Source organism: Microtus ochrogaster, chromosome 2 (genome assembly GCF_000317375.1).
Source record: "Microtus ochrogaster isolate Prairie Vole_2 chromosome 2, MicOch1.0, whole genome shotgun sequence".
NCBI lineage: Eukaryota > Metazoa > Chordata > Mammalia > Rodentia > Cricetidae > Microtus > Microtus ochrogaster.
In genome coordinates this window covers 29,130,377-29,145,681 of record NC_022010.1, presented here as the reverse complement: position 1 = coordinate 29,145,681, position 15,305 = coordinate 29,130,377, and the positions used below count along the sequence as shown (strand labels likewise).

General features: G+C 48.5%; 1 protein-coding gene across 1 annotated transcript in view; it reads left to right on the top strand.

The window, feature by feature from the left end:
• The first annotated feature begins 2,058 nt into the window (after nt 1-2,058).
• Flt1 (fms related tyrosine kinase 1) overlaps nt 2,059-15,305 on the top strand; it is a 167,625-nt gene continuing 154,378 nt past the window's right edge. Inside the window, exon 1 of the mRNA XM_005344712.3 lies at nt 2,059-2,388. Within this exon, the coding sequence (XP_005344769.1) occupies nt 2,325-2,388 (64 nt within the window). The 5' untranslated portion in view covers nt 2,059-2,324. The remainder of the gene's footprint in view (nt 2,389-15,305) is intronic.

Sequence of the window (15,305 nt, the reverse complement as noted above, 5' to 3'; positions counted from 1 at the left end):
ACTTTTCAAAGGAGGAACTTATGGAGGACCGTTGTATACAAATCTAAGTTAGATCCAAGTATGAGTCCATCAAGTCTTAGCTAATTGAGCAATATTTTAGTATCACTGATGCACATCTCAGGTTATAGATTGTTTTGGCTGTCGATCAAATACCTGTCTGGCTTCATAAACTCATTGTGGGATCACTTCTGGCAACAGGCTCGTGTCTTCTTGAGTATTTAAAAATGTAAAAAAAAAAATCTTTTGATAACAAACGTGTTAAACTAAACCTTTGCGGGATGTACTTGGGGCGCTCCCCACACCCTGCAAGTCACTAGTGCCCCTCCCTGGTCTTCCCCTACTGTGGCCAAGCCTGTTTTCTGTGCCGGTGGCGACTCCACAGCCCTCCAGCATCGTGAACCTCCTGGCTTCTTGATTTGTCAGCCTGCTCAGCGCACGCCAATCCCCTCCAGCCGCAGGCTTTCCACTGACAAGCGCTCCCCAGTCCAAACACCTGCTGCTGCTTAAGGGCCTTACCGATTTCGTGGAAGATGTGTGGGCGTGACAAGAGCTCCTAAGAGAGACAGAGGGACAGTCTGAAGCTGTGGGTGTGTCTCAAACTGTCTGGGGCTGGAGAGTCAGTGGGGGGAGAATAACTAACTATTTGTAGTGGCTGGCCATTCCAAGCGTGATTCTCGGTAAGAATGGGGCACTGGAGGCAGAGCGCAGGAGCGCCGACCCTGGTGGAGTGATTTAGGGAAATCAGAATCCAATGGGCGACCCCGCAGGTGAGCTGCGGCTCATAGCGGCCTTTCTTTTTCTCCTGGACCAAGTTGGAGAGAGGAATGTCGCTAGCTGGAGCTCCGCAGGGGCTCCAGGTGCCTATGTGGAGCTGCGGGTGGTGGTGGCCCGAAACTCTTAGCAGTAAGGCAACTCAGGTTGAGCAACCTTCCCTGCTGGAGATTTAGTCTAGTCCTTCAGGAAGAGCCTCTGATCCCATTTAGGAGCAATTTTATCATGGGCATCTGGCAGGTTCCAGTGAGCTATTTTTTTTTTCAAACTTGCGTTATTTACAAGGACAAGACTGGGCTGTTTCGTGGAGGCCGGGACGACTTCAGCTTTGAGTTAATGGACACATAATTGAGGAACAACGTGGAATCAGTGTCATCGTAAATGATCTAGTGCCTCAAGTTAATTTCACCCTTGTTTGTTCCAAGAACATTCAGGTCAGTCATCTTGGCTAGTCAGCGCCCACCAAAGAGATTTCTTTTCCAACCAGCATTTCAGACACAGAGTTCAAGTTCTTGGCGCTCACAAGTTGCAGGAGCATGTTTCATGTCTTGTCTTTTTAAAAAGGTAACACGTTATTTCTTGTTTTGCTTCTAGGAAGCAGAAGGTTGAGGAAATGACTTGGGCGGGTGCATTAATGCAGCCGAAAAAGACACAGGCTCCCTCCCCTGGGACCTGCGCGACTCGCACTCTTTCCGAAGGTGCCCTGGCAAAGCGTCCGGTTTTTTCGGACGCTCCGGGTCCCAGTGCCTTACGTAGAGGGTCTCTGGCGCCTTCCTTCGCCGTCTGGGGACACTCTGGCCTGGCCGGGTCAGAAACCGGCGGGACCGTTCGGGAGAGCGCCCGACTGCGCCTCGTTCCTCGGTGCCAGGGACACCGTTGCGGAGGCGCGGCCAGCTTCCCTAGGATAAGACTTCACGCCCCAGGGGCAGGGCGGTGCACTTAGCCGGTCCCCTCCTCAGTTTCGGGCGGTCCCCAGAGCTGAGTAAGCCTGGTGGAGGGAACCGGGCAAGGATTTCCTGAGAGCGATGGGCAGAAGGGGCGGGGGCTGGAGGGCACGGAGCAAGAACCCTGAACCTGCGAACCTGCCGGGAGACCCGTGCTCCCAGCTCCTCCGCACGCGCGCTCCTGCTCCGGGCCACCCGCCCTCGCCGGCCCCCGCCCCTCCCGGAGGAAGAAGAGGGTAGGTGGGGAGGCGGATGAGGGGTGGGGGACCCCTTGACGTCACTGGAAGGAGGTGCCGGGGTAGGAAGTGGGCTGGGGAAGGTTATAAATCGCCCCCGCCCTCGGCTGCACTTCAGCGAGGTCCGCAGGAGGCTCCGAGTGCGGTGGCGGACATTCCCCGGTGGTAGTGGCGGCGGCGGCTCAGAGCGGGCTCCGGGGCTCGAGTGCAGCGGCTAGCGGACGCCGGACGGCGAAGAGGGGGACCTCGGCTGCAGGCGCGGAGAAGGGCTCTCGCGGCGCCAGGCAGGAGAGCCAGGGGACCGGCTCGGGCGGCTGCGCTGTCGGCCTCGTAGAGCGCGGGCACCGGGCCAGCAGGCCGCGTCGCGCTCACCATGGTCAGCTGCTGGCACACCGCAGTCCTGCTGTGCGCGCTGCTCGGCTGTTTGCTTCTCACAGGTGAGGCGCGCCAGAGACCCTGAGTCGGAGCTGGGCGGGGATGGGCGGCCGTGGGATGCTGTTCCGGCGGAGCCGGGCAGTAGCCCGGGAAGCGAGCTCCAGCGGGAGCCGAGGACACTTGTTGCAGTGGTGGGACACACTTTTTTTTTTTTAACCTTCCGGAGTGGGCGCCGCTGGAGGTGGCTGACCTGGGCCGGCGGGCATCACCTTCCAGACTCACCTTAGATCTACGCTGGGGTCACAGTCGGGTTGCCGGTTTCAGCCGGAGTCGCTAGTCTCCTGCCGGGCTACTGGGTAGGGTCGCCTTCTCTAGACTGGGTGCCCGTGGACCTTTCAGACACTCAGAGCTTTCTCCCAGACAGTGGCTGGGTCCTCAAGGGCTGTCTGGAGCAAGCAAGAAATAGAGGCTGCTGTGGGGTGGACAGAGGAGGGGGCATTAGAGATGCTCGTAACTCCGTAATCTCTTGCCACTAGAGCTGAGGAGGAGAACAAATTTGGGGAGGGTCGCGTGCCGGCGGCGAGCGGAGGGACCCTAGAAGAGGGCCAGCTCTGATTTCCCAGACCCGTTTGGGACCGTCCCAGGGAAGTTGGAGAACTCTCAAGTCAGCGCCGGTTCTTCTAAGAGGTTCGCTGAGCGCTGTCTCCCGGGTGGGGCCTCCGCGGGAGCGGGCCGGGTGGGAGGTCCCGGTCGCCGGCCTTAGCGACCCAGAACTACCAGGGCAGTTTAGGCTAGATAGCTTCAGATTTCGGAATCGTAAGCCCTGTCTTTAGGCTATGAGTCCAGAACCAAAAGATGTAGCTTGAGGAATTGGTGAGGTATGCTCACCTCCTAAATCAGCTTTCTTTGGGACATGAAAAACCCGCAGTGGACCGATCAGGGACCAACAGATTTGAAGAGTATTTACCGTGATGGAGCCGTTGTCATTCAGAGGCCAAAGCTGGAGGGACCTTGGGAGCTCCAACTCCAGGTCCCAGCGCAGCGGGCGGGAGTGGCGAAAGGTCCACGGCGGTCCCTTTCCTCAGAGTCAGATATGAGAGCGCGAGAAAGTCTTTCTTTAAAGTCACTTGTTTGGGAAAGAAGATAGGAAAAAGTCAGGAAAAATTGTAATGTCCCGCAGCTAGGTTAAACAGTAAAAATTAGCCCTTTGGAATGTGCAAGACTGGCTGTCGTTTCAAAGTAATGAGCAGGGGTTGACAATTAAAATAGAACTCCATGTGGGTAGTGCTAAATTAATGATATTAAATATTTTATTTTCAATTTCACGAATATTTTGGGAAAGCTGTTTATATGAAAATATAATTGCTTAGAGAGTTTAAATACTAATTTATTATGTAAAGGTAAAACTAGGTTAAAAAATTACTTTGAACCTCCAAACTACAGAGGGGAAAAATCATATGTTTTATTGGATTTTCTCTTTCACTCACCTGTCTTTATTTTCTGTTTTTAAAGCTTGCTTGGTTTTAGCTAAGCGTAATTTTATCTGTGTTTGAGAACAGCGGAGGCAGATTGAGGCTGTACGGGAATGTGAGAGGGTCTGACTGCGGGTTTATTGGGAGCCGCCTTGGAGCGCTCGCTGGGCGCTGAGCTGCGTCACTGTAATATCCTCAGTACTTACTACTCGTTACAGACTGACGCCGTAATTCCCGCACTTTCGGATCCTCTCTGCATCGAGACCACTGTTTTTATAAAAATTACCTGTCTTCTGTTAAGATTTAAGGCACCACACCCTTGATTAGACTGACTCTCTCTCTCTCTCTCTCTCTCTCTCTCTCTCTCCCTCCCTCCCTCCCTTTCTCCCTCCTCTCTCACCCTCCCTCTCTCTCCCTCTCTTCCTCCCTTCCTTACTTTTCTTCAAGCAACTGCTGTTTAGCTTGGTAGAACTAATTAGAAATAGTTAAATTATAGTAACGGAGGGGTAGTACCAATAGTAACTCTAAGTTCAAATGTAAATTATCAAATAATGTTATACAGATGTGAGGTCCTTGTCTGTAACTCTAGAACTCAGGGCTTAAAGCAGAGGGCGGTCTAACCTAGCGTGGACATTGGCTATGGGGCGAATTAAAGTCAGCCTGAACTATAAATTAATAATCATACCTCTTCCCAAACTGAATATGATGCCTTCCTCATATTACTTATTAGTATCATTTTCCATAGTGATTTCTGTTGTTTTCTCCAAGGCTAACAGAGCCATACTTTCCCCAAAACTGCATATTTTAAATGATCATTACTTAGAACCCTTGTGGGTCCATGTTGTTTTCCGGTCAATCGTCTGATTGATCAACTGATAAACTGGGAACTGTGCTGGCTGTCTAGTTTCTTCTTTTTTTTTTAAGTGTGCAACATTAATTTTTTATGATTGAAAGTCTTTAATAGGCCATATAGTTTCTTTTCAAGTGATCCCCAGTTAGTATTTTTCTTCTAAAAATGCAGAAATTAGAAAAAACAGTTGTTTTGTTGTTGTTGCTGTTTTGCTTTTTGTTTTTGTTTGTCTTTTGATTTTTCTAAACAGTTCCCCTGTGTAGCCCTGGCTGTCCTGAAACTCGCTCTGTAAACCAGGCTGGTCTCAGTATCAGAGATCAGCCTGTCTCTGCCTCTCCAGTGTTGGGATTAAAGGTGTGTGCCACCACCACTGGCCTAAAAGTATGGCTGATTTCTAAAGCCCCTTTCCAACTATAAAATTCAATGAATAAATTCCAAGAAACGAACAGAATGGGGTCTTTCTGTTCTCTCTGCTCCCCTCTATTCTTATACATGTTAACATGTTAGTGGGTGCTAAGCCCTTGGACACAGCGGCTGGCGAGCTAGGCCTCTCAGCAGGACTCACAACTCATCTTCTCTGGTAGAATGTTCTAGACCAACCAATCAACTTGGTCTTTAGTGGGCTTCCTTTTGCAAGGGGTGAGCTGATGCAGGATGCCACCAGATCATTTGCCTGGGCCTCCCGCACCCCAAGCAGAATGTGCAATTAGGACAGAGACTAGGTCACACTAACTTTTCTGAGGCTATCAGTCACTTTAATCCCCTATGTATTTTTTGGTTTTAAAGAAACATTAGCACTTAATTGTTTTTTTAAAGTGGCTATGTTCTCAAACTGTTTCAGACTCCGACAAGGCTACCAAACCGCTTATTTGATAATTGAACCCATTATTTTTTGTGACTTTAAAAGACAAATCAAATCATTACTTATTTTCCTTCTCCAAAACTATGGAGACTTTTCAAAATCTTTCAATGTGTATCAGATAGAACTTGAAGTGATATATCACCAAAAAGGGGAGGAAAAAGGCTTTCTAATGACATCCACCTCTTTGAGAAAGTGATTCCCTGGAGGGAATACAGTGGGACTGTGGCTGGGCTTTTCCCTGCCTGGTGCAGTTGAGTTAAGAGAAAACAAACAACAGAGTATTTTTGTGTTGTTTTTAATTGACTGTGGGAGTGAGCCCGAGGCTAGGAAGAGAGTGCAAGCCATCCATCCCTCTGCTAGCTGGTGGTACCCGGGAATTGGTTCAGCCCAAGCTAGGTGATGTGAGGTAATTGAAGGTAAAAACCATTTTTCAATGTAGCTTGATATGGTGCACAGAGGAGGGAGGCTATTGGAAGATCGCCACGGGCTTTGTTTTTTTATTTTAAGTAAAAATATATTACTGTGAGTGGCTGAAAGCATAAAATCATCTGGCCCATTGGGTTTAGCTTAAGAGAGTTGAACAGACTATCCTGTGTGCTGGCTTCCTTCTGCTGAGTGTCTCCGGAGGAACGGAGGACCAGAGGAACAACGGGGCCTCTGCCAGGCGCTTTCCAGGATTGCTGTGAAGGCAGAATGCGGTGGGTGCTGTGGACCCTGCCTGCTGCTGGTTAAATTGCTGGACTCCATACCAGACTGAAGGAAGGAAATGGGGGAATGGTGTATTTGAGGGAGATCTGGAGAGCAAAGCCTCTGCCTTCGCAGCACCGTCGGGAGCGTGGGGGTGTTCTTAAGGAAATGGTTCTCCTCAGTCGACTGAAGATAGTGGCTAGATTTCCTGCATTGTTGCAGGGCGGATATGGGGGGGGGGGATGTCAAGAATTTCTGGGCATTTCCCATTGGCCTCTGCAAACCTGGATGCTTGAAGACCCTTTCTGATTGCTGCCTCTGTCTTCCAAGTCAGGCTTTTTGGGAGGAGACCTGATCTGTCTCTCACATGGGCCCTCACTGATCCAGCTTCAGGAACTGAGAAGGTAGTTTTGTGATGTTTCCTCAGCCCCGCCATTCACCACTGGCAGACCCAGGAAGACACTCTTCAGGCCACCCCACCACCATCATTTCTTCTTCATTTTATGTATTTCCTCTACCACAGACCAAGTGGGGATATCCAGACATTTGTTGAGTTAGCATTTAATCCAATTTTTTTCTAAACCATATCTATTTGCTTATTTATAATAATAATAATAGTAATATAATAATAGTAGTAGTAGTAGTAGTAGTAGTAGTAGTAGTAGTAGTAGTAGAAGTAGAATCTTGTGTTGCTGGATATTAAGCCTAGGATCTGTCACGGGCTAGACAAGGGCTCTACCATTAAGCTACCTTCCCAACATCTTAAGCATGAACTTGTCTTTTATCAAAGCCCATAAGATTTTTCTACAAAAAAGAAAAATCACTGCTTAAAAACCCATGAAAATATTTATGCTAAGATTAATTTTTCCCGGGAGTCCTTTAGGCTCCCTCTTTGGGATAGCTGTGGTTTTGGCGCTGCTAAAATCTATTTTTTGGTCCCTCCACATCTGCTCCATCTATGCTAGTTCTGCCCCTGTCAAAGGAATTACCCTCCTTCCAATGGGCCTTCCTGCTGCTGAGCTGCTTCCTCCTGCTAGATCATTGTCTCCTTCCCCATCCCTTCCTCCCTACCTGAGAAACCCAGCGCAGTAGGGCAGCTCCTGCTGGGGTCTCTGGACAGAACGAGGCCTCTTCCTGCCCTCCTGGGACCCGGATATGCAGCCTCCTGTAGTGTCCCTCTCCTGTCGAGTCACTCCCCTGCACTCTTTGTAAGTCAGGTGTCTCCGTCCTTCCTCTTTGGGGGAAGAGCCTGTGTCTGTCTTCTTTGATCCTTCAGAACCGGTGCCGTTCCAAGTCGCCTCTCAGAGCCAGGGCTGCGTTCATTCCCGTTCTTTCACGTGTTTTTGCCTGCCCGCTATCTGCGTGTCAAACACCACCCTTTACCGCATAAATATGTGATGATTTTCTCAGTTAAAAATGAAAAGGAGATGAAGGGTTAGAGCCATGACTCAGTGAACAAGAGCAGTTGCTCTTCCAAAGATCCGGAGCTCAGTTCCAGCCGCCGCGATGGGTGGCTCACAGCCACCTCCAGCTCCTGAAGATGCAGCGCCTTCTAATCTCTGAAGTTACCCATACAGAAGCTGACACTCAAACAGACACGTGCACATCAATTTTTTTTATTAAAAATTAAATGCAAAGAAACAATCAGAAAATAGTTGACAATAAAAGTACAGTTGTTGAATTTTTTTTAAAAAGGCAAACTTACATCCACAGTTAGAGTGAAAATCGATCCCTTCCTCTACCCCACCCCTACACTGCACACACATATCAACACCCCAACATGCTTCTCAACACATGCCTATGGCAGCAGCCTCAGATGCATGTTCACGCACATGTGTACACACGCGTACATACACACACACACACACATACACACATCGCATCAGAGTTGGTCACTGTCGATCCCTAGGTACTCTTTAGTTTCCACATTTAAAATGGAGATGCGTGGATTTTAGTGAAGGAGTTATGGTCAGCTCCAGTGCCAGGGTTCAGTTTCTCTCTTCCCTCACACCCTAGTGGTAGCCTTTCGCTGTGTGACAGAGGAGACAAAGGTCAGGCTAGTCACAGGCCTCTCCTGGCTCCCACATAGGTCTGTGGCCAGTGTAGGACTCCTCCGGTCTATTTCTAGTCTCTTCTCACAGACTTAGCCGGGACCTCTAATCCAAGCAGACAGCCGTTGTCATCCCAAGGAAGCCATGACTAGCCAAATCGTGGAAGACAAAATAGACGTCTTCAAAAGCACAGATATGGTGGAGAATGGCAAAAACGGCGGTAACTGGCCAAGCTTTAGCCAGAAATGAAGCTCTCTGAGGCATTGCTTCCAAACACTGGAATGAACCTCAGTACCTAAGTGCCCTTTCCTGGACCATTTGCCTGTGAAGGGGGCATCGCTGCCTGGTGCTGTGGCTGCCATGGCCTCCCTCTGACTGGGAGACCAGTGCGTTTGGTGTCTGCTCGCTGCCTGACTCCACAATGGCACAGTCCTGGCAAACGCTTTAGTCTGTTCACAGATCATCACACTGCTCCCAGGCACTTGTCAGCAGGGCTTCTATCCTTCCATTGCGTGGGTGGGGACTCCGTGGGATTTCCTTTTGCTCACAGACCCACCCATGTGGCCTACAGAAACACACTTGTAACAATTGCCAGACTCTTTTGTTGCAAGAGGCCTCAAGTGATCCTGCTATGACCGAAAAACCTTGCTTTTATTATACACAAATAAAAAATCACTTAAATTCAAGGCCACCTTCAGCAAAACCCTGATAGGAAGGACTCAGCCTGCCAAAAGATTACTGGGGACCCTTCGATTCTTCAGAACCCAGGTCCTCAGCCTGGGCTCTTTGTTAGATTACTTTGGGAGCTGAAAGAACTGGCCTACCAGCTCTGCACCCGTGACCAACTTTACTCTGTGTTTTAGGTGGGACCCCAGCATTGCTCATTTAAAAACTCCAGAGGATTCCAGTCCCCAGCGGGGATCAATAATTGCAAATTTGGGGCTGAAGAGGTGGCTCAGTGGCCTTAAGCACTTTGATTAGACTCTGGCCCTCAAAATTGCTCTGCAAGCGCTTTCCCAGCCGCGCCATCTCCTCGCCCTTAGCAGTGTGCTTTTCTAACAGACTCTGGGAGTGGCTGACACACCTGGCCTAGAAGGGGACCTGAGGAACACAGCCTAGGCCTGGCCATGTGGGAGGCCACTACACTGGTGTTGATCTGTAACAGACACTAAATAAATCATGTCTAGACTGAGGGGGAGGAAACCGTCTCAGAGGGGTCCCACCAGAAAGAGAATGTATCAGAGAATTGTGACAGAAGAAATCCCTAGACACCAAGGGCAAGTCAGGTACCCAACCAATGTGCCGAAGTCAGTTTTGTTCTGAGATTGGTCTGCTCTGGTGGTTGTGCAGCGGATACACAGTCCGGAGCTGGATGCAGATTTCAACAACACTCCTAACAGTACCTCCAACCCCCCTCTTATTTTACACAACACTCAGCCTTTTCTCTAATTCCACACTAGTCCTGGTCAAACTATCAGCCCACCCAGGTCACCCACAGGGCTGCAGCCCAATCCCTTGTCATTCCAGTTGTCCCAGTAAGATGCTACCTGGAGCTTCCTGAAGATTGGTTCACTAGGGTACCTCCCCGTCTCTGTCTCCTCAGCTGGGGTCAGTGCTCTTGACTACCTGCTAGAAAAATATGCTGGCGCATCATGGTGGGATCTTCATTGTCAAAAGTCACTGCCTGGGAATCGCGACGCTGGAATTCTTGTGAGGCACCAGATGTCCATGTGGCTTCCCTCTCCTTGAGAGCACTAGGAATCCTCGGGTGTGTGGTGTGATAATGGGTGGCCCTGTTATCTTCAGACAGAGCATGCAGCCTCTAGCCTCTGCAGGGTGGGGGCCATTGTGTCTGCCGTCTGTGGCCGCATAGCGAGCTGTCCCCAGACTTGGCAGCCCGTGTCAGTTCCGTGCATCTCAGAGTGCTACAGGTTAGATATGCGGGGACTCTCCTGGGGGTTCCCTTTAGGTGTCACCTGGTCAGCCACAGTCCGTGGCCGGTTCAGTGAGACCTCAGCACTGCCCCCCACCCCTGTGGCCTTTCCTGACGCAACAGTGCCGCTGGGGCTCTCACACGGAGGCCGGAACATTCCTGCAGTACAGACTGCGACATGTCTGAAGACCTGCATTTTGGAATTCCCACATCACTCTGTGACATTCTGTTGCTCAAAGGTAGTCCTGGCCCAGATTCCCGGGCGGGGAGGCAGCCTTTTCTGAGGGGAGGGGCAGCACCATTTGACACTTCCGCTTTGCTTTTCTGTCTTGGTTGGCGTTTGGCCAAGAAAATTATCGTGACTGATACATAATACCGAGTGCTAAGTAACATCTTGGCCCTTACAATGATACTTGGGAATGACACTATATTGACCTATGGGACGAGGTTCCCATTCATAAATCATGTGTGTAGCACACAGACCAGGCTTAGTCTGGCACGCTGAGTTGGCACAGCCGCCTCTTAGGATTACTGTGACTCCAGTGTCCTGGAATCCAAGCTCCCGTGTCCTGGAATCCGAGCATCAGCCACTTTGTAGCTGCTGCTGCTGCTGCTGCCATCACCTCCTTCTCTTCCCTCTCCTCCTCCTCCTTTTCCAGATAGGGTCCCACTATGTAGCCCTGGCTATGCTAGAACTCATTTTATAGACCAGGCTGGCCTTGAACTCACAGAGATCCTTCTGCCTCTGACTCCCGAGTGCTGGGATTAAAAGTGTGTGCAACCCTGCCCAGTAGCAGCTGTGTAGTTTCTTGAGGTCTTAGCTCATGGGTCCTTGACCTTTGACCCTCTTCTCTAGGGACAGAGGAGCGTGTGTGTGCGCGTGTGCATGTGCATGTGTGTGTGTGTGCGCTCATGTGTGCGCGTGTGCGTGTGTGTGAGTGTGCATGTGTGTGTGTGTGTGTGTGTGTAGGGCGATGAAGTACCCTGGACCCCAACTGTCAAGCACTTTCACTGCTTATCTCCCTTCACTCTGTCCCAGACATGTGATGGTCCTCACAACTCTGAGTGATTTCCACCAGCCGAGCAGGATGCATCCATCTTCCTTGCCACCAGATGGCTGCCAAGTGGAAATAGGGTGCAGGAGCTCTCCTTGGGGTACCACAAAGCTTCTAGGAAAGTGGGTAAACAGAACACTTGTCTTAAGTGGTATGTAGAGCTGGTGTTGTTTGAACCCTCTTTCACCAGACACCGAATTCCCTCTTGGTGTGTTGCAATCTAGGAGCAAAGCAGAGGAGAAAGCGCCTTCTTAGGGTTGCAGGAGGAGGTGTTTGTTTTCCCTGGGCCTCCAAGTCAGTCTGTCCTTGGAGTTTTGCCATCCTCAAGGAATGTGAGAAGCCACTGCTACTCCATCTTAAAGTGGCCTTGGGAGATTTCACTGCTGTGTGTGAAAGACACAGATGAGATCTCGATCAAGGCGGACTTTTCTTCCTGTGGGTTTTCTTACCATGGATAGTCAAGAGCGCTCACAGAAATATCAGAATAGGATCCCCAAAGCCTCTATGGATATGGCATGACATGGCCTTCTGAACTGCCCTTGAAGACCTGGCCTTAAACTAGTTGAGAATACAAAGGGTCGCTGACTGAGGGTGGCAGCAAATTCTCATGAGGAGGGTCAGCAGTGAAAGCCAGGGCTGCTCGCTGACAGTTTCCAGGAATCCCATGCTCCTCTGGCACCTTCTATACGCTACACCCTCAGAGACTTGTTGCTTGCCAGGGGTGAAGCAGGGGCAGGGCCGGTGTACCTGTGAGAAAAGTTACGGGAAAAGCTTCAGAAGTGTGTCATACCGTAAAGGGAGATGTTCTGTGGCCTGGAGTGAGGGAGAATGCTCACTCTGCCTCTCAGAAAAGGAGGAGGAAGGGATCCAGACTCTGCAGGCTTCTTGGTAACCATCCAACACAGGCACTCTGAGCTTTGGATTTGGAACCCTGACACTGAGACAATTGAATGACTTGCTAGGAGCTACACACTGTGGATCAGCCAGGCTGGCATGAAAATACTTGCCTCTCGATTTCAAAATCAGCCATCTTCCCAACGTTTTCCTAAAATAGCTTGACCGGGGAAGCCTTGGGATTCGAGAAAAGACAGCACATTTTGTTTTCAGGGATTAGAATAAAATCTAGTGCATCTGCGGAAAGATAATAGTTCAAAAGTCTTTGCTAGAGGCTCTTGTTTTCCAGCTGGGATGATTTTCCTGCTTGAGTCCTTGTACAGTGAATGACACTAGAAGATTGTGTGTATGTGTGTATGTATGTTTGTGTGCATGTGTATATGTATGTATGTTTATGGTGTATGTATGCATATATGTATGTTTGTATGATTGTGTATATGGATGTATCTTTGTATATATATATGTGTATGTGTGTATTATGTTTGTGTAGGTGTGCATGTGTATATATATATATGAGTGTGTGTATGTATGTGTAAGTGTATGTATGTTTGTATGATTGTGTATGTGTATGCATGTTTGTGTGCATGTGTATATTTATGTATGTTTGTGATATATGTATATATGTGTATGCATGTTTGTGTATGTGTATATGTATGTATGTTTATGGTATATGTCTGTATATATGTGTATATGTTTATGGTGTATGTATATATGTATATGCATGTTTGTGTGTATGCATGTGTATGTATATTTGTATGTATGTGTATATGTATGTGTGTTTGTGTAGGTGTGTATGTGTATATATGTGTGAGTGTGTGTATGTGTATATATGTGTGAATATGTGTATATATGTGTAAGTGTGTGTATGTGTGTGTGAGTGTTATTTGTGTAGGTGTGTATGTATATATATGTGTGAGTGTATGTATGTGTATATGTGTGAGTATGTGTATATATGTGTAAGTGTGTGTATGTGTGTGTGAGTGTGTGTGTATATTTCTATAAGTGTATGTTTGAGTGTGTTTATGTGTGTGTGTTGTGTTGGGCTGGACTCTAGGCAACACTCCCTGAGCTGTACTCCACTGCATCTCGCGTCTGTCTCCCCCTCTCTGTCTTGAGATGTTCAGACCTGCAATAAGTCAAGAAGAGAAAATAACATGAACGTGTTTGTCCTAATCCGCCGAAAGGGACAGCCACCGTTTCATCAGAGCAGACGGAGAAATTTGTGAGACTCCAGAGACAAACCCTATCCTGCCACCTACTGAGGACTTTTAGCTTTCGCTCCAAGGAAATTGCTGGAAAATGCCGCCGATGCGGATGCTTTAGATGGAAATGATAACAAGTGGGAGTCATCACACTGCTGTTTACCGCTGCTTTCTAAGTTAGCGTTGGGAAACCAACGTGTTTGAGTGGGCGAAAAGACAGCTTCATCTGTGCTTCGTCTGTGCTTAATGCTGTGGTCGTCTTTTGAGAAAATACTGTTTAAAGTTCTTCTTCACTCACCATCTTCTGCAGGGCCAGATCTTCCTGCGATACTGTCTTTATAAAGAAAGATTTCATAGTCCGAGAATCCTCCGTGCAGGGAATTCTTTAAGAGCTGGGGGAGGTGGCGGGCGTGCAGACTGAATAACAGTGTTTAACCTGGGATAGAATTTGAGTACCTGTGACTTCTTGAGACTAAGGAGTGTTTCGCCCACGTTGTTGGTGTAGATTCTCTTCCTCACCCCGTGTCTGTCCCCTGCCCTCAGAACAGGGACGGGACATCCTGCTGTGTGAGGCGTTTTCCACACACAGTCACTTGTCAGGCAAATGGACAAGAATGCCAATCTTCAGAAATTTCAGTTTTTATTAGCTATCCTGAACCGACAAACTCAGAGACCAGATATATAATTTTTTTATGGGTAGTAAAATCTAAAGCTTGGACATATAGCTTGTTTGGGGGTTGTGACCGTTGTTATTAGGGGTGCCATTTTGTGTGTTAAAGTCCAAGCACATGGACCCAGAAGTAGCCCATATGCTGGTGAGACCCAGTCCCCATTTGGCAAGGCTGTTCACTATAAATCTGGCAGGAGAGATCACAGAAAGGTATGTTCTCCAAAGGATTTGGGATGCTGTGTTTTCTCCTCGTGTTTCATGACGAAAAACATGGATCAGAGCAGCTTTAATTTTCATGCCAGTTCCACAGCCTGTCACCACTACCCAGACTTCAACTGGAGTAGAGTCATGCCTAAAAGACTCTCATTTTGCCAGGCAGAGGCAGGAGGATCCCTGTGGGTTTGAGGCCAGCCTGGCCTGCACAATTGATCTGTATAACTGTCTTATGTAACCCAGGTGGGCCAGGGCTGCATAAGAGACTTTGTTTCAAAAAAACAAAGCAAAGATTTTATTTGAAGCCATTTTAACCTACTCCCTCAGAAGATACTATGGTGATGATCACAAGGGACCTTTCATATTTGTTTATGAAAACCGATGCAATTATAATTCACTATGCTTCAGGCTTGCCACTGAATACACGCTTCTATTTTTGTGAATCGTACAGCAAATTCTATGACGGTGAATTGCTTAGTTAAGTGAAGAATTTGGGCCTGACAATACTACATAGCACGTGCTTAATTAAGCACAGCATGAATAGTTTGGGTTGCTGACATCAGCGGTCATCTAGATTTCTTGGTATCAACTGTTCGGTATCTGAGTGGCATCTCCTACGAGGTTAATGTTGGGAGGAAGGAAAATGCTTTATGCAGAAGAACTGATTCTGAGCCATCTTTGCTGCTCTGTACAGGCCCTGGCACATAGTAGTCACTCAGTAAGTGTTGACTGACAGCCTCAAGCTGTGTCTGGGGTCATCCTTAGGAGCCTCAGAGGCATTTGCAGGAGTCTTGCTACCTGCTGTCAGCAGTCTAGGAACTGCATGCATGCATCCATGTGTGTGTGTGTGTGTGTGTGTGTGTGAAAGGAAGAGGCTGGAAGAACACGCTCAGGAGTGGTAATAATTCTCCCAGTGCGTGTATGCTGCTTTGCTTGTTGATCATTCTCTGGGTCCAGTCCGTTTGCTTGGCCTGGGCTGAGCTGGCTATGTTCTCTCTTTTTTTTAATATTTATTTATTATGTATACAATATTCTGTCTGTGTGTATGTCTGCAGGCCAGAAGAGGGCACCAGACCCCATTACAGATGGT